The sequence below is a fragment of the Acomys russatus genome, chromosome 17 (assembly GCF_903995435.1).
Source record: "Acomys russatus chromosome 17, mAcoRus1.1, whole genome shotgun sequence".
In the NCBI taxonomy this organism is placed as follows: domain Eukaryota; kingdom Metazoa; phylum Chordata; class Mammalia; order Rodentia; family Muridae; genus Acomys; species Acomys russatus.
The window spans coordinates 43,446,475-43,470,978 of NC_067153.1; the positions used below are offsets into that span (position 1 = coordinate 43,446,475).

Genomic DNA, 24,504 nt, shown 5'->3' on the forward strand with positions numbered 1-24,504 from the left:
CCTCCTTTCCCCTTGGCTAGGCGGCCTTCTCTCTCTACCTACCGAGTGGTCTCCATCCCACGCCACTGCTGTATCTTTGGCTAACACCACAGCCAGGGCTTGTGGCCAGAAGAAAGAAGTTAGCGCCTGCCCAGGGGAAGTGAGGGGAAACAGAGGCTTCAAACGAGGGGGAAAAAAGGAGCATATGTTTGGTGGATTTACACTTTTAAAAGCAGTTTGACATTTGTTTTTCTCTACAAGAAATGTTGGTAGAATACTCAGATGCCAAAACGCTTTGGGGAAAGACACTGCGCAGGCAAATGCCAGGGGCTGAGCAAAGCTTTCTGCACTCGCTTTCCCTGGAAGGTGACGGAGTGAAGTGTGTCGTCTGAATTCTCCGAGGGAAAACTGAGGCACGGAGAATTAAGATTCCTCAGCCACCACATAAGCAACAGGGGTTTGAAGGCAGGTTTGTCCGACCCTGGCCCTAGTCTTTGGTGAGCATCCCTGCTTCAGAGGCAGCGTCACCTGACAGTTTGACAGGTGGGAGTTGTCTGAGTTTAACGGAGCATGCGTGTTACAGTGAAAGAAAAAGGAAAAGAGTATTTTTCTCCAATAAAGATTGGGGGTGAGTGAAATGTTATGTGATAAGCATAAAAAAATAGTTGATTATATAAGCCAGGCTGAACGGATTAAAGAGAAGGAAGATGATGAGAGCCAGTGATGAAACTGGGATTTGGGAAGAGGGGAGGGGACCTGCCTGGGGACAGAGTCCTCACATGTCTCTTCCCTTCTTTTACTTCCTCTCTTCCCAGTCCTTCCTCTAAAACAAACAAAAACCAAAAAATAAGAAAATAAAAAATAAAAACAACAACAACAAAATAAAACAAAAAACCAACAACTGAGGGGGTGGGGAGGGCTAATTTAAGATGAGAGATGCCCTAGCCCTGAGAGTAATGCAGTCACCATAGTCCTTAGTGACAGGGACCCACAGAACAGTGATTAGATTAAATAAGGACATCAGGGATTTTAGGGGCTCTCCCCATGTGTTAAGTTTGTCTGTACATCTGAAAAACATCCTGCTTATATGCTTCCCGCAAACCTGAATGCCAAATGCCTTCCAATCACAGAAAAGCTGCTTCCCATTTGGAAATTAGAAAAATCACAAGAGAGAGCTACCGAGACAGGGGGCTCCCAGATCCCAGACTGGCAAAGCTCTCCAAGAGGGGCCCTGGCAATAGGGAGCAGCGAGATGTAAGGCAAAGTCTGGAATGACCTGCCTCGCCTCCCTGAATGCCACGGCGATGATGGGCAGAGCCCCAGGCTTCTCCAGATGAGGAGGAAAAAGCAGCATCTTCCCCGCCTGCCCGCTCAGCACCTCGCTGCCTAACCAGCTGTCCCTTTGTCGCCTGTCACTAGAGACAGCACTGTTGGTGGCTTCCTGCAGAAGAGAAGCCGGCAAGAAGATGAACTGTTATTGGGGGGCGGGGGGAGGAGGGCGCAGAGAAACACACCTGCGCTCAGGACAGAAATGGATGGAAGTTGGGGGTGGGGCCCGGAGGTTTCCTTTCATAAGCCACTTCCTCTGGGTCTCCAAGGCTGGCACTAGCGGCTTGGGGTTGATGGATTGTTGTTCTTAGACAAGCTGCAGAGGGCCCCTGAGTTCCGTGTGCTCACCCCTGCCAGCCATGATGCGGGATTTGTGTTTTCCTGGGGCATAGGAGGGAGAAAATAGTGAGTCAATTGAGGGCAGGAGAACAGAAAGAATGCCCTGTATGCAGAGTTGCTTTAGAAGGGACAGGATCTCAGTCTCTTAGACAGAAGTGGTTCTGGTGGGATGTACTTCGCTAGTCTTGCTCTCTTCGGTTGCAGTAAAAATCAGAAATGTTTCTCTATTCCCTGGAGAGAGATCACTTGTCTCCACTGAGAAGGCTGTTTATTCTCCTAAAATCCTGAGCAAAAAAAAAAAGATGGAGTGTCTCACATAAGAGGACCAACATCTAGGGGAACCACTGGCTGCAAATCTAATGGAGAGAACCCTGAGGGCCACCCCCAGAAGCAGGGCCACTTGCAGCCCTGACCTGGTGATGATGGAGGGGGCAGAGGAGGAGTACCAGGGAGCCCTGTGTGAGCTGGTGATGGCTCTCCCATTCTTCTGCCCACTCCACACTCTGGACCTGGCCTTAGATTCAAATCTTTGAAGAAATAGAAGTGGAATCTTACTAGGAAGGGATTCACGGAGCACTGTTTTAAAGGGTACAGAGGATGCGTTAGAGACAATTCTAGAAGACACAGTAAAGAAAAATGTATGTCTTGTTTGGCAAGCAGGCTAACGTTTCTGTTATCTGAGAGGCCAAAAACAGAGAAGCCAAGCCTTCTGCCTCCCACATGTTCCTCCAGAATAAATTGGTTTGTGTCTCTAGGAGAATATTTAAACAGAAGCTGACAGGCGGGCTGAGAGGTCGTTGTCCATCCAATGATTATAAATTTTCAAGAGGCATCTATCTGTGCCTTTTGTTCTCCCCTGCTAAGCCCAATGTCCACTAAGGCAGACAGGCCCAGACACAGCTGTAGCAGTCAGAATAAGATAAAATTTTTACAAATGCACACACTAGGATCTGGGGAGATGGCTCAGTGGAGAAGGCACTTTCAGTGAGGGCTGGAATTTGAATCCCTGAACCCACTTAAAAGCCCGGCAGGCATCACTGCTGCCTATAATTCTTGGAAACAAAAGAGAGGTGCTCCCTGGGGCAGGCTCGCTGGCCCGCAAGACTAGCCAGAATTGGTGAGCTTTGAGTTCAGCAAGAGACACACAGAGAGTGAGTGAGGAAGACACCCAATTTTGTTTTTAAACCTCCATATGTAAGGCTAGAGAGATGGCTTAGTGGTTAAGAGCACTGACTGCTCTTCCAAAGGACCCAGATTCATATCCCAGCACCCATATGGCAGTTCATACCTGTCTGTAGCTCCATGATCTGACACCCTTACACAGACACACATGCAGACAAAGCACCAATGCACATAAAATAAAATAAATAAATGTTAAAATAAACCTCCACATGTAAACACATAAATGTGCCTAAATACATAAATACCTAGTACACGTGTGTGCCACACACACACACACACACACACACACCTCAGAGAGACACAGACAGAGACATAAACCACACAAACACATGCAAATAAATAAATAAATAAAGGAAAGAAAGAAACAACACAATGTAGATTTCAACACAAGATCAAAAGCACACTAAAAGTCAGGCGTAGTGGCAAGCACCTGGAATCCAAATATTCCGGAGGCTACGGCAGAAGGATTTTTGAAAGTTTGAGCTGCAAAGTGAGACACACTGCCTCTGAAAGGCAAAGTGTGCATGGAGGAGACAGAGTAGGGGACCTTGAGATGAAAGGGGCCCTCTTGCCATGGTGTTCAGAAAGATTTTAAACCTCAGAAAATGTCAGGAGAAGATGGTGTTGAATTCTCTTCCATCTAAGCAAGGCTGGGTTTTATAGGTGCTAGACTCTGAAACTGTTAATGCCTACAAGCCTCACAATTCAGAAGGGACAATGAGAGGAGAGTCACCAAACCATCCTGGATAAAGATTACAAGGCCTCAGGAGGAAAAAAGAAAAGAAAAAAAAAGTTACAAACTACAAGCCACAGTTTGGGGTGCGCCATTGCCCTCTGTTGGATTAAGTAGGCTGGACTTCTTAAAGCTGCCTGGTGCTTCACTGTCTCTAGCTGAGTTTGCTGAAAAGTCACGGCACCTTGGAGTGGGAAATTAATTGGTCCTTGTAAACTTAGATACGTAGTTCTCTTCCCCTGATGCAATCCAATGTGGTTGTAACTCTAGTGGCAGGTCATTTGTTATGCTTTTGTGCATGCAACAAACACTTACAAAATACCTACTAAGCATTGCCTGGAGGTTGTGGGGGCTCTCAGAATAACATGCATGGTGACTACATATATGTTGGTTAGGGTCTACACACGAAGGACCTGTGGTTGTTGCAGTTTTGTGGATGAGACAACGTGCCATCCAAGAAGCAAATGGCACATTACAGATTCTGGTTCATGCCAGTGGATTCCTGATTTTCACCCCATTAGCTATAACCCCTCCCTTCCAGAAGCCAGTAACAAAGTCTAACGCGGCAGCACATGCCTATAATCTCAGCGCTCAATGGGACTGGCAGGGAGAGTGACAAGTTCAAGGTCACCTTCATCTCCCTAGCCAGTTTGAAAGGCTAGGATACTTGAGACCCTGCCTCAACCACACAAGAAGAAATGAATGCCGGTGTTCGCAAATAAAGTATGACCGGAACACAACTGTTCCCATTCGTTTGTCATCTGTGGCTGACGGAGAGGCTACAATGATACACTATAGAGACCATTCCACCCCAAAACCAAAGGTATTTGTTACAGGCCCTTTCTAGAAAAAAAAGCCCCCTGACCCCTGGTCTACACTCCAAGGTAGAATGTTGTCTCTATCAGTAGTTTTTAAAAGCATTTTCAGGATTGAGCGTGGTGGAGACTAATATTTACTTGGCCCCCAGTGTGGGGAAGCTAGGGGGTGATATGCAGGTGTGTTCTTCTTAAGACGTGATGCCAACAAACTCAGACTTTAAAATGGATCAATTAAAAGGTAGTTATTTGCATAACAAAGTTTTCTTCTCCTGTCATAAAGGCTTCACCGCAGGCTTAATTTGCAGAGCTGAGTCTCTGCAGTACATGCTAATACATTCCATTTACAAATACTCTATTCATAATAGCTTTCCAAGAAGCTTTCTATTGTGTGCAATGGGACTCAGCTGTAATATCCCCCCCCCCCCCCCCGCAGCAGCATAAGGGTTTCTGTTTCTAAAGAGTAATGAAGCTGACTTTTGATTCTCTCTGAAAGGGGCTGAGGCATGAGCATTGCTTGAGTCCTGATGTTCCAGGCCAGCCCAGTCAACATAGCAAGACTTCAGGTGACCCTACCTCAACATAATAGTAACAACAGTATAAAGGCTGTGGCCCCCAACTGTCTATATTATGTAGCATTAGGGGCACAATTTTACAATTTTTCTAGCTCTTCATTGTACCCAAACCCTAAGTTCAAAAACGGTAAACTCTTCACTGTTCTCTTCATTGCAAATAAACTAATAAAAATTACATTTGTAGCTAATGTTCTGATAAATGTGTGGTCAGCAGTATCCATAAAATCTCTCTCTCTCTCTCTCTCTCTCTCTCTCTCTCTCTCTCTCTCTCTCTCTCTCTCTCTCTCATTGCAAGACATTACGCTGTCTGAATTACAACACAAACTGGGGCATGCATTCAAATTAGAGCTGTCCCCAGCAAAATAGGAAGTGGTATGGCTGCTTCAATTTAGGACCCAGCCTCCCTCTTTTATTGGGTCCTGAGTCTGAGTCTCACTTAGCCTTGTGCTGTTATGCAATTGCTCCTTTTAAGAGAGACATAAAATGGAAGCCTTGGCTATTCATAGCCAACTTAGGAGGAGCTGGAATTGTGCAAGAAGTTTCTTGCCTGGTACCATTTTGATGATAACTACTTTTCTGAACAAATCTATTCTATCTGGCTTCTAAATGGAGTTAAAGAACTGCCTTGTGCCTTTTGTTTTCATCTTGTGGTGACGGTGTTTAAAAGTAGACAAACATTCCTCATATGTAACTTGACTATTTTCCAGGGTGATTTGCTTGTTTGTTTTGATCCTAGTAAAAGCAGCTTACAAGGAAATTCAAGGGCAGAGAAGATCAGCTCAGGCATCCCTGTGTGGCGTCACCCTGTGGTGAGGCTGATCTGTGTCTCAGGGCTGCTAATGGATAATGCGTGCAAAAGCCGGAAAAGGGCTGGAGGGAAGCTGACTAGCATTAGAGCCCCACAAATGGCATCATCTGTGGGGTGTGGCTTTGGGGAAGAGGGGAAGGCTGCTGGAGGTGACAGGCTGCCCCTGGAGGCTGCAGCTTCTCATACTGTGTGGCAGGTGTCATTTCAGCCATTTCTAGAGCCAGTCCCTGGCAGAGAACCCACACTGAGTCCATCTGTAAGGATGAAGTGCTCTGGAAAGGGGTCTCTCTCCTCATTTCTCCCAGAGGTCAGGAGCACGGAAATTACAAATAACAGCATGAAGGCAGTTTTGAATTCAAGTTATGTTCTTCTCCCCCACTCCCCTCCTTCCCTTCAGCATTGCTACTCAGTTTTTTTTTTTTAATCTAGTCATATATAGAGATATACATTTGTTTTCCAGATGTAAAATGTTGTGGTGACAGGTGCACATTATTTTACACACACATACACACACACACAAATAAATAAAAAGAAATCGATATTCACTGCATAAACTATATCGATAGTTCAATTTTCTTCTTCCCTAGTGGTCCCTGTTAAACTTTTCCAAACCAACACTAATGAATACAGAAGAATCGAGATCTAAAGGTCTATACGCTTCAGCAGTCAAACTGGTGCTGTTTGTTCTCTTCTTCAGGAGGATGAGAGGGAGCGCAGAGCCCCTCCCCACCTTGAGTACCTCCTTCTCACAAAACAGCAGATTTTATTTCACAAATGGAAATGGGAGTGGATCTCACAAAGAGCGGGCTTGTTTAATTGAGTTCTCGGAGCCAGGATTAATATTACAAGCTGGGGAGCTGTGTGATACCTCCGGCTCCTCCACACTGTCAACCTTCCCTGGGGGAAGATGGAAAAGTGACTCTATTCAGTAGCAATTTTACTTCCATCTGGGCCTTCTAGCCCAAGTGATTTACAGCTGTTGGGAACCCAGCCCACGCCCAGGCTCTGCCTTCCCAAACTCAAGGTCACACCCAGAGCATGCTTTTCTCCTCTCTAATTTATGTGACTTTCTGATACATTTAGTATTTGCCTTTCCCCCTGTTTTCACTTTCCTTATTAAGGTAAATTTGTGTGGAAATGGGATCATGGTTTTCAGGACCCATTCACCCGACACCTGAACTCTTGAGGTGACCAAGTGTCCACTGTGGCTACCACGATGGTGACCTACAGAAGTCACATCTCCCAGCAAACCAGAGGCAAGGCTTTAATTAGGGAAAGGTTTGAGTGCTAAGGCAAAGGGGTGAGTCAATTCAGCAAAAGCATTTAGCCTTAGGGAGGAAGGGCAAGGTTTTCCTCCCTGCTCAGGGTGCTCAGGGAGTTGGCCTCAGGCCACCAACATGTTAATTTGCCTCAGATAGACACCTCTTGAAGAAAGTGTACAAAAAGGAATGCATCTGTGTTGCTGCTATGTGGAACTAAGCTGTGACTTGGTGGGAGGGCACACAGAGCTAAAGATGGCATTTTATTTGGCTCTCGAGGGATGCTTCACTCTCTGCCTTTGGAGATCGGTACTAGTCACCTCACAAAGCAGATGTAGGAGGCCAGCACCCTGAGCGGCTCACTACCATCCTGCTACAGTCGGTGCTAATCCGCCAAGAGCTCCCTGCTGCACCCTGCCACCTACTGCAACCATCCCCGATGGCTCCAGATCTCGCTGAGATGGATAGAAGTTTCTGAGAAAACTATTTGTAGCTCCCGCGTCCTGATCACTGAGAGCCCACTAGGTCTGAGGGTTTACTTATTAACTCACCCCAAGGGCTTGAGAATTAGTCAAAGTTTGTAAAGCATAAACGCCAAACCACAGTCTTCCGGACGCTGCCCTGACAGTAAGCTGTCTTAGCAGAGGATCAGAGAATGTGACAGTTCTGCTGATTAAGTGCCACAGTCAGTGGGAATAGTTTATAGGAGATGTGGGGCACGGTCTTTTTTTTTTTTTTTCCCCCTGCTTCATGCTGCCTTGGCTGGAGAGAGTTTTGTTCCATAAAATTAGGACTATATTATTTTGATACAGGATGCCATGTAGCCCAGGCTGGCTTCCAACTGACATGTAGCCGAGGATGACCCTGAACTTCTCATCCTCCTCCGGCCTCTACCTCCTGAGTGCTGGAATCACAGGGATGTGCTGTCATGACCGGTTCATGTGGTGCTGGGGCTCAAACTCCTCATGCATGCTAGACAGTAGACCCACCTCTTCACCCATAAAATCATTTGAAAACATCAATACTCCTTAGCTTGTTGTGTATAGCATTTGCAACTATTACTTAACTCACATCTGACTATTAAGATTTCCATTCGAAAGATAAGGAAAATGAGATTCCCAGAGGCTTAAGTACTTGGCCAATATCATACAGCGATTCATAAACACACACACAGAGACACACAGACACACATGCACTCACATATGCACACATGCGCACACACACCCCACTTCCACTCAGTCCTTTCTGTGACATATCCAACAGCCTCTTGAATTTTTTTCATATTTAATGAGTAGACACAGATCAAGTACGTGGGTGTTACTGTGAGGTGGGTTAATTCAATTCAGAAATATCAAATTTGAGATTTTTGAAATGTTACTCGGGTTACATCATGATGTTAAAATAAACTATTGGACCAACTGAGTTGCCCGGCTCAAAAACCAAAAACGCTTCCTACTGTCAAACTGGACAGAAGGACGCTGAGTTCCCCACTGGCCAATACTGTCTAATTCTCTTAAATGATTCAGACGTAAAAGGGAAAATGGCATCTGTCTAATTAACACTGCCTGGTTAAATATAGCTGCCCAGAGACAGCCGAGGGACAGTGTTTACTGAGCAGCCTTTCTAGGCCCCTGGGCCTCAAGTTCCAGTTTATAGCAAGCCTCTGTCCTTATCAGTGAGAAACAGAGATACCCCCAGAAGCAGTGACAGGCCACAGGGGGGTGGGGAGTGGGGGGGGGGGGGGGGGTAAGGGAGCTGGAGGGAGGTGGCCTGGCCTGTCCCCGGCTGTATTTCCTACTTCTGGTGTCTAGAGGTTCAGAGAATGATTTTGGGAACCAGATCTGGAAGGCTGCAGCAGCTCTTGTTGCAAACATGAGCTCTGGCCCAGCACAGCCCTCTCAGCTGCCTGATCCTAGCTCTCCAGTCTGCAGACATCCGCTGAGCCACCCTCCTGCCCACTGCTGAGCCTGCCAGGCAGCGCCATCTGCTCTCCAGCCCATCCCTGGTGGAAAGGCATAATGACCACATTGTTTCTCTTCCAGCTTCTCCTCAAGACATGGAAGCTATCGCCAAGTTTGATTTCATGGCCTCGGGTGAGGATGAACTGAGCTTTCACACTGGAGATGTTCTGAAGGTAGGTCATGTGGGGGTCCCAGGGAAACGGTGAGGAGTGAGGTCCCTGAGCCTGGCCACCAACGCCACCTCACAACCCATGCCTTTGTCTCTGAAAAAGTGTGCATGGTTCCTTTTTTATTTTTATTTTTTTATTCCTAATATTTTCTTTACAAGAGAGTTTCAAAACCAGGTGTGAGAGCATACCTATAGTCCTAACACTCAGGAGGTAGAGGCAGGAGGGGCAGGAGTCCCAGGCCAGCTTTGCCTACATAGTGAGTTTGTGAGGTCAGTCTGGGTTACATGAGACCCTATCTCAAAACAGAGAGAGGAAAGAGACAGACAGAGAGAGAGAGAGAGAGAGAGAGAGAGAGAGAGAGAGATTTATTTCTATCTACTCACCACCCACATGTAGACAAATACTGCAGCTCTTTAGCCTTAACCCACTAATACTGCCTGGAAGACATGCAGAGGAACAGACCTTTGCTATAGGGAGGACACAAATGTTATGTCCCTCATCACAATAGTAGCCCAGTTGGGTAAACAAGAGTCATTGTGTATATGTGCATGTATGTGTATATGTGTGTGTTTGCATGTGTATGCGCACGCACATATGTATGCAGGTGTGTGTGCAAATGTGTACATGTGCACATGTGTCTGCATGTCCATGTACATGTGCTCGCATAAGTGTAGAGTCCAGGAGTTGGCATCAGCTGTCTTCCTCCTTTGTTCACCAGCTTAATTTTTTTGAATCAGGGTCTCTCACTGAACCTGGATGGAGCTCCCTGACTTGGCTGAGGCGGGCTGACCAGTGAGCTCCAAGAATCCACCTGTCTCTACCTCCCCTGTGCTGGGATTCTAGATGCATGCCTCTGTACCCAGGTTTTTATGTGGATATTAGAGGTCTAAATTCAAGACCTTGTGTATTATTCACTGCCTGAATGCTCTCCTGGGGCTCGGAGAGCCATCCTTAAGAAGCCTTGCTTGGAGCATAGCCCAGTGAAGTTCACATCCCTCCAAAGCATTCCTTCTGGGCACCGATGTGCACCAGGTTGGGTGAGAGAAATTCAGAGCTGGCATAAGTCACCCTCTTTCTCCTGCCATGCCCGTGGCATGGAGTGGGTATCACTTGCTTCAGATTGGCCTTCATATATGCTCTCCTCTCAGTGCTCAGGAGCACAGGTGGGGATATGAGATTCCACCTTGAAGGGCGGGCAGTGTGAAATCGTGGCAATGTGGGTGTCAGGAAACAGCAAACCCATAGAAATGCAAGGCCAGGCTTCAGATGGAAAGGGTGCGGGTGGAGGTCGCCAGGGAGAGGCAGCAGACCCCGAGGCGGCTTGACAGAGGCCATGCACACCCAGCCACTAAGAGGCTTCTTAAAACTTGTTTTCAGGCCCTACTCCAGTTGTAGTGGCCACTTGCCGAGCTGGAGTGGCCTTGGACTCTTCCACATTGCAGATGTCCATCTACATACTCCAAAAGCCAGCCCTTGTCATTCGCAAACGACTGTAAACCTGTCCATGGGATATTCCGGAGTATGTGGTGACAGTGCACCCCTGCCTGAGCTCAGGGGCACCCTCTAAGAGCAAGCCTCAGCTCTTCCCCTCAGCTATCCAGGTGGCCCTCCCTCTCACAGGTCTGTAGTCACCAAGGCCACTGTTGTACCTTGCCACAGAGAACAATGGCCTACACAGAGGCCCTCGTTGGAGGTGTCAGAGGGCAACGTGGAAAGTGTCCACAGAGCACATGCATGTAGCACAGAAGGCTTCATTTCTCATTTAACATCCACGCCCCACCCCGCACCAACTGTGTAACCTTCTCACTGCTTTCAGCTTGAAGGATCTAGTCCTGTGGTTGACCCCATGGTGTCCCAAGTTTGAAGTTTAGAAGCTCAAATATGTCTAGGCTACCGATTGAGGAGAATGTGGCTTTTGCATCATTGGATCCTTACTGGGGTCGCAGACACTTGTCATGTGATAAATCTCTCCCTTCCTCCTCTATAGGGCATTGTGACCATTCAGATGCCAAGCATATTGTAGCAGCCACTGCTCTGACTAGCTCTCACCCTTATGTTCAGCACACATAGAACCTAATGCCTTGTTAAGTTCACCTGTTGTCTTCCATTGTCCAGCAGAATGAAAGGAAAAAAAAAAAAAAAAAAAAGAGCAAATGAGAATTCCCTCAGCCCTGCTTCCCAGCCTGGCTCCTTATGTATTTCCTCTCCTCTGTTGCTCAAACAGGAAATAGTTATCTGCACTGGGTGCCCTCCACTTCCCCTTTGGCTCCACGGCCCTTTGAAGTCTGCCCCTCACTTTGTGTCCTAGTTTGTTTTCCCGGTAGTGTGATAAACACCTTGACCAAAAGCAACTTGGGGAGGAAAGGGTTTTGTTTGACTTACAGTTCCACAACCAAGTCCACCACTGAGGGAAGTCTGGACAAGAACTGAAAAAACAGAGACCATGGAGGAACGCTGCTTTCTGACTCATGGCTTACTCAGCTACCTTTGTTATATAACCCACCTGCTCAGGGATGGCACCACCCACAGTGGGCTGAGCCCTCCCACATCAATCATTAATCAAGAAAATGCCCTACAGATTCGCCTATGGGCCTATCTGATTTCAGTTTACAGTCCCTCTTCTTAAATGACTCTAGCTTGTGTCGAGTTAACAAAAACAACCCAGCATGTGCAACCTTCTTCAAGTGTCTAGAATGTTCTACCCAGACACCTATGGAATGAGACTCTATTGCGCCCCTCTCCTGGGGCTCTTTAATCCCCTTGTTTGGTGGCACTCCTGTCTTATTTGTCTTCTCCCCTCCCCGGCCCTCCCTTCCCCCCACTCCCCTCCCCCACCCTCCCCTCCCCTCCCCTACCTTCTCCTCCCCTGAGCTCTCCTGTGTGTTTTGTTTGTGAATGTTCCAGTCCGCCTCTAAGCCGCTAGTCACCCCACCCCTGAAGCTCTGTCCTTGGCCTTCCAATTCTGCTTCTTGCTCTGAACAACCTCACCCCTCCTCTGGCTCTATGCTAAAGATCCTCCAGTCTATACCTTGAACCCCAAAACCAGTTGCCTGCTGGATGTCACCTCATAGCCCCCAGCCCCTACCACCAGGCTTGCACAACCCCCATATACCCACTTAACCGAAATTCCATGTAACCAGTTCCTCCGTGATCCAAGTACCATTGAAGTTCAGTCACTGCACATCTCTCTTGCCAAATCCCAGTGGTCACTACTGCCAGGGCTGGCACAGGGGATGCACATACCATTGTCGAAACCCAGTGAACCTAGGAGCTTGAGAGTACTTTCTCCAATCCATAAATGTGAGATTAAGGCTGAGAAAATAAACAACATGTCAAAATCACATAGATAGACAGTGACTGAGCCCAGGCCTGGGTAGCACTCTGTTGTTCTTTATACGCTATCTCCATCCTAAGTTTCTTTCACTAAGTCCCCCAAGAGAGGCTCTTCGTCATTAGGAAAAAAAATGGCGATGGAGGTGGAAGGGAAGGAACATAGGCTTTGAACCATATGAATATTCATTCAATTCCCAGCCTCTGAGCCCTGTGGCTTGGGCCTAGGTTGCTGCAGGATCTGAGCGTCAGTGTTTGCCTCTGTGTATGCAGGGATCGCCTATCCTGCAGAGTCCAGGGGAGGAGTTAAAGTAACAGCCCAGGCCCAAAGCATATACTGAGCAAATGGTGGCTTCCTGCTTGCTCCTCACAGCCCCCTCAATTCCTCCTTCAGTCACTCTGCATACTGGTCCCAAAAGGGCTTTTTCTAGAAGACAAATCAGATCATATCGTTTCCTTGCTCAAAAGCACTCGTGGCTCCCATTCCCACTGACCCCAGCTCACTGTCCAGTCTCATCGCCCTCATACGCCAGCACACATGTGCACACGTACACGCAGCACACGCCCCTGAGGACACGCTGCTCCTGCCCCACTTGTGGTATACCTCGCCTACCTCAGGCTCCCCCTGCCGGGTCTCCAAGTGTCCTCTTGTATCTGCCCATCTTTCCAGAGACCCCACCCCCTCTTTACTTATCCTCTCCCCTCCTTACCACCGCGGTCCCAAGCAAAACCAACCTTCTTCTTTGTTTCCCAGCACTGCACTTCCAGGGCCGGCTCTCACTACCACAGGTACTTACCACACGTGACCTTAATTGCTGGTTCCCTGTTGGCTACCTCGCTAGCCGAGCCAGAGTTTTGTAGGGATGAAGGCCACATGTACTTCAGATCTGTAGAAGCAGAAAATTGCTTCTCACCGATGTTAGATGGATGAATGGATGAATGAATGAATGAATGGTGGGTCTGTCCACTGATGAACTTCCTGACCCCAGAGAGACTCCAGTTCAGCATTGTGCCTTCCCAGCATCTACCACAAGTCATATCCCCAAACAGGGACCCAGTGCATATGCCTTGACCTGAGAAATGGCATCTATGTGGCCACGTAGAACCAACCCCCTCCCGGCAAGCCAGCCCTGCCCACTTTTTCCATTTCTGCCTGTTGTGGCTGCAGTGGTAAATAAGCCACAGAGAGCCTGCTCCAAAGCTCTCCCATCTGAATGGCGGCCGTTAGTGTACGTGTCAGTCATCCCCATCCTAAGTCAGAGAACACACCCAGGGTTACGGCAAACCATCTCCAGGCCAGCTCTTGAGTGCCCCAGAAAGTCACTGTGAGGTGCTCAGGTTTCTTGATTGGCCTTCAGTGCTAAAGGTTAAGCAAACTTTTTAAAGACGTGCCTGGCTGCTCTCACCAGCCAGCTGCTCTCTCCCACTTCTTCTCTGCATCCCAGCTAAAACAATAGGTGCTTACTAGATGCTGATGTGCGTGGAATCGCAGGTAAGATGGTGGGTGAGGAACCTCTGCCAAGTGGCTTGATTCATGTTCTCTGGGAAAATAAACAGCTGCAAAGGATGTTGGGAATCATGTTCATACCCTGTAGCTACACAGGGCACAGATCTACATTGGAATCTGCCAGCAGCTTTGGGGGAAAAAACACATTTGACCCAATTTGTTCCTACCTGTTTGTGTAATGTGTCCAAGCCGACCCCATTTCCCCTTACTAAGAGAGGCCTAACAGCACTGACTTAATCTCACACAATTAACTTCCTCAATGTGTCGGCTCTCCGCTGTGCCTCTAAGAGCTGTACTTCCATCCAATTTTACTTTTTTTTTTTTTTCCCCAGCTGTACTTTTGGCCTTTCTCTTCCCACATCTAACTTATTCTCAGACCATGTAACCCAGAAAACTATTCTCCTAGGGAACATTTTAAGAAAGACGATACAGCAATTTAAGTGTAGAACCTCGTGTGCTTGAGCTGAACTCCTTGCTCAGGCTTACATGATGTGTACAAGAGACAGGGGGAGCTGAATTGATGGAGAGACAGAACAGGAAGCTTTGAGGCTCAGGGCCCACGAGGCACAAGGAAGCTACCACCCCTCAAAAAAAAAAAAAGAAAGAAAAGAAAAGAAAAAGTATCACTTTTCTTTGAAGAAAATAAGATTTTAAAAAACCCTCTATATACTATAAAATGCCTGTAAATTCACCTCTCTGGAAACACTGTCTCAAGCAGCTCAGCCCCAGGTGGTGGAGACAAATGGCTGGCAGTCAGGGACAATCTTTAGTTTCTGGAGGAGGCAGAAAGCGCACCAGCCTTGATTACTCAGATTGCACCTTGTTGCCGGTCAGAGAGGGAAGTACAGAGTGTGATTCGTAACTGTGATAAGCCAATTTCCAAATGGCGTCTTTCACCTCACCCCTGCTCGCTTAGAATTTGACCTTGGTTACTCTGGCCAAACCACCTCCCCTCCCCCAAGTCCCCTGTGCTAGGAAAAACTAATTCCAAAGCTGTCGATTGGGGAGCAGTGTGTGTGGGGGGGGCGGTGTTCTTGTGCTTTTGAAGTGGGTAGAAGATGCCACTGCTGAGGTTCTTCGCCCTCCCTTGACCTAGATCGTGTGCTCCCCCACCCCCTCAGCAGCATACACGGAGTACGCAGATCCACACCTATCGGCAAAGCCGAGAGCCACATTTGATGTCACAGAGTTCTCTGTTCTCAGCAATTCTCAAGCTCAAATGTGGGACATGATTTTACTGCCTCAGAACAAATGATTACAGCCCAAGCATTCATGAACAATGCTTGCAAGAATTACAAACCCTTCCGTGTCCTTCAGAACTGGAGGCCTCCCTCATAAAGATACAGCATTGAGCAGGACACACACACACAGACACACACATAAAGAATGCATGCCAACATGCCTTTTGACGTAGTGACACACACCTTTAATCCCATCACTTGGGAGGCAAAAACAAATATAAATAAATATAAATATATCTTCCTTCAGATAGGTCTTCATGTGCCAGAGCTCTATCTATCCTCACGTAAACTCTATAAGGCTCAAGTGGGGTTCTTGTTATCCCAATATTTTACATGGCTAATTGATTTGTCCTGTGTCACAAAGCTAACGACAGAGCTGAAGCTAGAAACCATGTTTTCTTGCTCCAAACCTTATGGCACTGTTCCTTTTCTTCCTTCTCAGTAGTGGTATTACAGGTAATGCCAGGCATAGTGGTGCCACACTTTTAACTCCAGCACTTGGAAGACATAAGTAAGCTGATCTCTATGAGTTCAAGACCAGCCTGGTCTACATAGTGAGATCCAGGGCAGCCAGGGCTACACAGTGAGGCCCTCTTTTGAAAGAGAAAAAAATAGCATAAGTGAAGCCTACACCTGAGGATGAGGCTCGGCTGGTGGAGCACTCACCTAGTATGCAGGGAGCCCAACTCAGCATAAGCACGGTGTGGTGGAGTTTGCCTGTAATCTCAGCAGTCAGAAAATGTAGTTAGGGAGATCAGAAATTCAAGACCACCCTCAGCTGCATAGGAATTTGGTGGCCAGCCTAGGCTACATGAAACTCTGTGGGAGGAAAGAAGGAAAGAAGGGAGGGAGGGAAGGAGTGGGGGAAAAGGGAGGGAAGGAGTGAGAGTGAGGGGGAGGAGGGAGGGGGGGAGGGAGGATTGGCTCCTCCAGCATTAGTTTTTGCTGTGGGAGAGAGAAATCCAAGGGACTCAAGGACTTCCTGGCCTACTCTTTCTGGGTAAAGCTTGGAAAACCCCAGTCACCAGCCCCATCCAACACGTACATCCACAGCAGTCACCGCTCACTGACTGTTTCTTCTCAGTTGAAGAACTGCAGCTGGAATTCACCCGCTACAAGCTGAAGCCCACGAGTCCCTCCTGCTCCTGTGCCTCTATTTCAGTAGAGACATCACCACCCACTTAGTCTCCCAAGCTAGAAACCCAACGTTTTCCCAGAATCCCCTTCTCCCTCCCCAAATGGTTACAAAATCCTGCCTGGTTTTACTTCCTCAAATCCTCTGAAATAGGTCTTCCTGGCTCTTCATCCCTTACCTGGTGGGCTCCACCCATCTTCCTTCCTCTTCCTCTGGGTTTACCCCACCCCCAGCTCACCGGCAAAGCTCCTCCTTAACTCTCATTCTTACTGTTATTTCCTGGCTTAAAATCTTTTGAGGGTTCTCTATAAATCTGAAAACAAAAAATCCTGAGTCTTCAATCATGGGCCACAAGGCCCTATGCTTCTAACCTCCCCAGCTAGAGGGAAGACACTGAGCTCCAAGAACCAAAGACCAAAGATGGACAAGGGTCTTCCATCATCACATGTCGCCCACTTAGCTCATTGCATCACCGGGCAAGGTCTGCAGCAGTCTTTTCCATCCACCCTCTCCTCTTCCCTCGACCCTAGCATCTCCACCCATGAAAACATTTTCAGCTACCAGAAAGAGACAGTGACTTCAGCAACAGCAAGGAGTTAATATTCCTCCAAACCCAGCAATGAGGGAGGGGTTGTCTGAAAGTGACTCAGGAGGCTCGGTGGGCGCCATCAAAGGTTTCCCAGTCTCTTATGCTGCCACCCTTGCTTGGATAGGGGTTCTAGTCCAAGCCCACATACTTTTGAAAGCCTCTCAGTGGAGATGGCAGATACTTTCAAGGGCATCACATTTTCTGAAATCAATGAAGATGCCTACAGCAGTGTCTGCAGAGTCATGTGCATGACCAAGGCAAGGGACTCTTATTTTGTCCTCTTCCCCCCCCCCCCCCAGAGCTAAGGGCCGAACTCAGGGCCTTGGCTTGCTAGGCAAGCACTCTACCACTGAGCTAAATCCCCAACCCCAAGGCAGGTGACTCTTAGTGCTCTTTAGGATCTGACTCTGAGTTTACAAAATGCATCCCAGGTGTCTCTGTAGAGAGGCCCCGGCCCTCTCAAGTTCTTACTCCGTGACCTGAAACTCACTACAACACAGTTCTGGCTTGCCTTCAACTGACAGAAACACTCATGCCTCACCTTCCTGAGTGCCGAGATGCCAGGCCTGAGACACCACACCTGTTCTGTCATCCCAAGTATCTTCAATTCTATCCCAACCATTTTCAAGATCCAAAATGGGGATATAAAGCGTTCTAGGTTATAAAGCTGGCCTCACTTAGATAGGTACATTTTAGTCCTCTTGTTTAAAAATAAATGTTTGCTGAGGTGTGGTGTTATACCGCTATGATCCCAGAACACGGAAGGTCAAGAGTTCAAAGCCATCCTTCATAGTGAGTTCCAGGCCAGCCTGACCTACACGTGAACACATCTCAAAATAAATAAGTAAATAAATAAATAAAGTAAAAAATAACTAACGACTTAGAAAATGAGTGGCTGATGAGACCGCTCAGTAAGTGACTTTTGCTCCCCGAGGCCCACAAGGTAGAAGGAGAGTGTTACCAAACATTGTCCTCTGACTTCCACAGACATGCTGTGGCACACTTGGGCATACACACAGACAAATGCACGCACATAAGCAAATCAACGTAAAAAAATGACAAGAAAGGATTCGGGGCAGTCTCTGAGTGCTAGGTCTGAGCTATGCTGGGGTGACACGAGTGGGCGCACAAGTGGAGAAAAATAACGATGTGAGAAGAAGTCAAACTGTAGGGACTTGAGGCCTGGTGTTCCCTCCCTCCCCAGGAAGCCCTAGAGCTGATGTCCCACCCAGTTCCTTAGCTGATTTTCCTCAGGGCCCTGCAGCCCCTTCCTGTCCCTTGGTGTCCTCTCATCAGAGTCCCTGTCCTTTGTTCTCTTCCACCTAGATACTAAGCAACCAGGAGGAGTGGCTCAAGGCGGAGCTTGGGAGCCAAGAAGGATATGTGCCGAAGAATTTTATAGATATCGAGTTTCCTGAGTAAGTATTTCCAGCCTGCCAAGATGGATCTACCCACACACGCTCCCCTTACTTTTTCAGTCGTCACTAAAATTATCCATGCATACCCAGGGAACTGTCAGAAATGGCTGCCTCCAGAGAGCTCCAGAACCCGGCCTCCAGAACCCACAGCCGGAGGCCAGGGTGGGAGGAAGGTTGATTTGCACAGCATCACATTCCTTTCTGAAGAGAGAGCGAGAGAGAGAGAGAGAGAGAGAGAGAGAGAGAGAGAGAGAGAGAGAGAGAGAGAGAGAGAGAGAGAGAGAGAGAGAGCGAGCCAGCAGGATCTCCAAGAATCCCAAAGGGGGTGCTGTTGGACACTCCACTTCAAAAGCCATTCCTGCAAAGCTCTTCTTGCCGGCCTCCCACCCTAAGCAGGGATCCCAAACTATCTCTGTTTGCTCACTCAGGGGTGGGGGGGGGGGGGGGGGGGGAATTCCCTCCAGAAAGAGGAAGTGAAACACAGATTGGGCTGTATTTGTCTCAAGACTTGACCACAAGGGTTAGATAGAAATCACACAGCCAGGGTCGAGCCCCAAGAGCATAGTCTTTGTAAGAAAAATCATAGTAGCAGTGATGACTCAGATGAGGGGCAGTGGTGTCACTTTCTATGACCCAGGAGAGACCACTGAACCAAAAGGCTGCCACTGTCATCTGCTAAGTGGTCACTTCATGCCAGTCACTCTCCCACCTACCTCTCAGCACTGCCACTGTCCTCCCACGTGGATGGGGGACCATGGAAACCACAGAAGGGAAGCTCCTTGATCCCCTCCCCCACCCTCAGGCCCCCTCCCACTGGACCAGCACCGCCTGCAGCCACATTCAGGCGCAGCTGTCCCCCGCCTCCAGCAGAGAAGGACCCCTTTCCACCACTGTACTGTCCGTCCCTCTGCTGAAGCATTCCTGCCAGCTGACAACAGGCTTGCTGGAATCACCCATGACCTTAGCCAGGGAAACAAACGAAAAACAAAGCCACGAAACTGTCAGTCCCAACTCCTTCTACTTTTCCTTTCCTTTCCTTTCTTCAAAAGGGTTTGCACCCCTAATTCCAACTCCACCCTCCCGTTCTCTGTGGATCCCCCAGGACTCCTGCCAACAAGGTCCCAGCTAGCTACAGACTGCAGCTGCTCGAACTCAGCCAGCATCCCAGCATGGTGGGACCTCCTTCCCACTGTAACATATTCTGTGACTGGAGCAATGCCTCCTCTCTTTCCAGCCTCCTCCCATTGGTCCTCCAGTGCCCTGGCTGCTCCCCCTCCCCACTCTTCTCCAATAAACATGTTGTATCACCATTTCCCCCAAGTGGTGGTGTGTATGATCATGGATACATGAGGAGGCCAGAGGACAACTTTATGTGTCCCCTGTGGGAGCATCATCCACATCTCTCATGACAGAGTCTCTCACTGGTCTATTACTCGCTAATTAAGCTAGGCTGGCTGGCCAGTGAGCCTCAGGGATCTTCCCAAGTTGGTCTCCTCAGTCCTGGGACTACAGGTGCACATCTCTATGCCAGGCTTTTGCGAGGTGCAAGGAAAGTGACAACTCAGGTTGTCATGCTTTCAAAGCAAATACTTTGCTGACTAAGCCATCTTCCCGTGGCTATTTTAAATGACTTTCCTCTCCCAGCATCCTGTCCACTCTGTTTCCATTTTCTTTCCTGCCTCACAATCCCCTGGCATGCCATTTTGATTATTCTGTTATTTAGTGTGCGTCTCCCAGGCCACCTAAAATGTCAGTTCCCTGAGAGTGAAGTTGCGTGTCTGTTCTGTTCATCACTGTTTTCCTAGCGCCAAGAAAACAGTCCCATGTGTTCAAAGATAGTCAATAAAAGCCAAGAGTGGGGTGCACGCCTTTAATCCCAGCACTTGGGAGGCAGAGGCAGGTAGATCGCTGTGAGTTCAAGGCCAGCCTGGCCTTGAAATGAGTCCAGGATGGCCAGGACTGTTACACAGAGAAACTCTGCCTAAAAAAAAAAAAAAAAAAAAAGATGGTCAATAAAAGCTGTCAGACCCTGCCAAGGTGGGGTGGAATAAAGGAAGTCATCCCAGTACTTGTTGTTAAAGGAAGCCAGCCTCTAACATATAACAAGTTGAAAGTCAGGGCTACATGAAACCGTGTATCCAAAAAACAGAAATAATATGTTGGGTGTGGTGGTGCACACTATTAATTGCAGGCGCTTGGGAAACAGAGGCAGGCAAATCTCTGTGAATTCAAGGGCAGCCTGGTCTATATAGTGAGTTCCAGGATATCCAGGGTTGTATAGAAATACCCTATCTCAAAGTATTTAATTAACCAATTCAAAATTTTAAAACCCAAAAAAATATAAATAAAAGATATAAAGTAAGCAAAAGAATAGCTATGGAATAATAAGGAAGATTAAAGTCCTAACCTCCTGTATCTGTGTGAAATTGTTTGGGTGTCTTTTTTTTTTTTTTTTTTTAACCATTCCCAAGTTTAGTTAGAGAAAGCAGCTTTTCTAAATGCCCTGGTCTGCCTGTTGCCTCTGCTAAGAACTTCCCTTGGAGCTATGGCTGCTGTGGAGAACATGGCCTTCCCACACTTGTCACTATTGTGTTTCCTGTGGCAATCAGTTGCTCAGCCCTGCAGAGGTGTGAGACACCAGAAACTCCAGACTCCAGGCCCTTTGGGCACCACTGGGCCGTCCCGCTGAGTCTGGAATCAGGGGTCTCGGTTCTATGGGTTCTATGAAGTCGGAACCTGAGGCCTGCCCCGCATTTGTCCTAATGGGACTTGGGTGTTAATTAGCCTTCAGGTGGCAGCAATTAAAGCAATGTGACAAGGTCTCCCCTCTGCCAGTTGTGATGGAAACCCTCATTCTGGAGCAGAGGGGGGGTTTGTGGTCACCTGCTAGCAGCTTGCAGCCACTGTCCGCCTAGCCAGAGGGTGGGACTGTTTCTGACATTCCAGCTGCTGCCACCCTGACTGCCTGTGCTCTGGGAAGCTTGGTTTCTTTCTCTTCTATGTCTCTTGTTTCTTCAGTAAAGACGTTCCCAACCTGGATTTTTGTAGGGAGTGACGTCAAAGCACAGGGGACGGCTCACAAAAGAGTTGAAGAAACTGTTGCCGTTAGAGTTGCTCATCTCCAAGTGTGTGCAAGATTTCCTGGACACTTGGCAGTCTCTGCTGGGCACAATCGTCAAACCCCCTGAGGCTCCCATGCTAGCCCAAAGAGCCTGAACCCCTGAGCTGAAACTGTGCTGAAAGCTCCTGGGAAGAAGTGCCCTGCACTGACATCTCAGGAAGGGAACGGGTGCCCAGGCCTTGTCCACCAGCTTGGCCTGGTGCCCTGCCCCCATGCCGGCAGCATGCCAAGCATTCTCTTCTCTGCCGTCCTTTCCTGGTGGCAGGTGGCTGCGAGTCACTCTCATGTGGCCTCATTTTGGTACAGCAGCAGAATTCCATGATTCAAGTTTCCCAAGCTAGAGAGAAACTTCCAGAAAAAAGGGAACAAAGAGAGCATATGCAGAGCCCATTGCATCCCTGAAAGCTGAGAATTGCCATTGCTAGGGTTTAGAGTGCACGCCCCAAACCCTGACTCAGGGTCTCTGGCCTCCTTCCGTGAGTCCCCTCTTTTCTATGTCCCTTCTCCCTCCCCACCACTATCCCGTGTCTCAAGGAACTCTTTTTCTCTATCTTGTGATAGGTGGTTCCATGAAGGCCTCTCTCGACATCAAGCAGAAAACTTACTCATGGGCAAAGACATTGGATTCTTCATCATCAGAGCCAGCCAGAGCTCCCCAGGAGACTTCTCCATTTCTGTCAGGTACCAGCTGTCCTAACGCGCCTTGATCCTTCTCAGCCTGCGGAAGCTGGGACGGTACCTCATGGCCAGAGGCGTGGTGGCAGCTTGTTAACTACAACACTGCTTCTTCCTCAGAGCATGTGTCCCCAACTCCTCCTCCATACACTGGTTTCTGTTCAAAATGACGTGTGTAGTGATGGTGCCTACCTTTAATCCCAGCGCTCAAGAGGTGCAGGCAGGCTGATCTCTGTGAGTTCAAGGCTAGCCTGATCTACAGAGTGAGTTCCAGGACAGTCGGGGATACATATTAAGAACCAGTTGAAGGAAGAAAAAAAAAAAAAGAAGAAGAAGTATGTATTTATCTGCTTCCCCATCTAGCCCAGATATTTTCAGAGAGCAAGTTGATCTGTTTTTTGTTGTTGTTGTTGTTGTTGTTTTATGTGTGTGCTCTTAACAGAGCCTGCAGATATCAAGACGTATCTGTGGAAAGAGGGGAAGAAGAAGGAAAGAGAACTCTCATTTGACTGTGTCTTCCATCCGGAAGTTTGTATCTTAACCTTTCCTATTTCTGTCAATAGAGGTCTGAAGAAAGGCCACAGAAAAGCAGAAATCCCACGGAAGCTGCTGGACACAGAGATAGGCTGCTTCCCCACAGCAAGGTCATGGCAAAGCAAAACTGAGAAGAGCAGGGTAGAGCTGAGGGGGGCCCCTAGAGAAGGGGATCAGAAAGAACCTTGACACTCTCATGCCGCAACGTACAGGAAGTGACTAAGTCCAGGCAGGGACATGAAACAGACTTAAACTGAGAAACCCCAGGTCTGAATGCAATGCGTGTGGTCAGCGTGTCAAAGGCTGCAAGTCAGACTTGGTGATCACATAACTAAAGTTCAAGAAATGCAGCTCACAGCAGAGGAAGAGGAGGCCAGAGCCTACAGAGGACACACCTCCTTCCTGCTGGGGGGGTGGGGGATAGGGCATGGGGCGATTGGGGGTGGGGGTGGGGGATTGATAGGCAGCACTGGCCTGCCTTAGTTGCTAGGTTTCAAAAGGTGTGGGACTTTATTGCTTCCAGTGCAGAAATCTAACCTCTGGTGATAAACAGTGGCTGCTTTGTGATTTAGAAAGAAGAGGATCTTAGCCATGCTGTGGTGGCACATGCCTGTAATCCCAGCACTCAGGGAGGCAGAGGCAGGCTGATCTCTGTGAGTTCGAGACCAGTCTGGTCTACAAAGTGAGTCCAGGACAGCCAAGGCTACACAGAGAAACTCTATCTTGAAAAACCAAGAAGAAAGAAAGAAAATGAGAGGATCTTCCAAAACGTAGATACAAAGGATTAATAAACAGTGGACCAGCCATCTATAGGCCTGTGCACCTCAAGTGTACTTGCAAATACCCCAGTCTCCTTAATGTCACCAACCTTGACATCTTGCTAAAACATAAAGAACATATATATTCATTTATTGCACATGCATATGTGTATTCCATGTGTGGTGGTGGTGGGTCATGTATGTACATGGGAAGATCAGAAGATAAGTTTAAAGCCGGGTGTGGTGGCGCACGCCTTTAATCCCAGCACTCGGGAGGCAGAGACAGGCGGATCGCTGTGAGTTCGAGGCCAGCCTGGTCTACAAAGTGAGTCCAGGATGGCCAAGGCTACACAGAGAAACCCTGTCTCGAAAAACAAAAAACAAAACAAAAAGATAAATTTAGGGAGTTGAAGTTCTCCTTGTACCATGTGGGTGGGTCCCAGAGACTGAACTCAAGAGCATCAAGCTTGGCGGCAGGCACCTTTATCCACTGTTCTATTGTGAGGAGACGCCATGACCAAAGCACCTCTTATAAAAAAGAAAGCATTCAATTGGGAGCTGACTCACAGTTTCAGAGGGTTAGCCCATTATCATCTTGGTGGGTAGCATGGCAGCGTACAGGCCGACATGGTGCTGCAGAAGGAGCTGAGAGCTCCATTCTGATCTGTAGGCCTAGAGAAGGGAAGGGGGCAGAGACAGAGACAGATGGGCATGGGCTTTTGAAACCTCAAAGCCCATCCCAAATGACACACTTCCTCCAGCAAGGCCACACCTCCTATCCTTCTCAAGGAGTGCCACGCCCTGGTGACTAAACATCCAAATGTATGAACCTATGAGGGACCATTCTTATTCAAACCATCACACCACTGAGCCATGTCACTAGCTGTACAGTCTTTCTTTTTTTCTTTTCTTGGTTTCAAGACAGGGTTTCTCCATGTAGCCTTGGCTGTCCTGCTGGACTTGCTTTGTTTGAGGTTGGCCTCAAACTCACAGAGATCCACTTGCCTCTGCTCCCCGAGTGCTGGGATTATAGGCGTGCGCCATCA

The 24,504-nt window shown here is 48.1% G+C and overlaps 1 protein-coding gene across 1 annotated transcript in view; it reads left to right on the plus strand.

Annotated features, from left to right (window-relative positions):
- Grap2 (GRB2 related adaptor protein 2) overlaps positions 1 to 24,504 on the plus strand; it is a 71,153-nt gene that overhangs the window by 37,576 nt on the left and 9,073 nt on the right. Inside the window, exons 2-4 of the mRNA XM_051160029.1 lie at positions 9,062 to 9,153; positions 18,279 to 18,370; positions 22,053 to 22,172. Coding sequence (XP_051015986.1) covers positions 9,076 to 9,153; positions 18,279 to 18,370; positions 22,053 to 22,172 — 290 coding nt within the window. The 5' untranslated portion in view covers positions 9,062 to 9,075. The remainder of the gene's footprint in view (positions 1 to 9,061; positions 9,154 to 18,278; positions 18,371 to 22,052; positions 22,173 to 24,504) is intronic.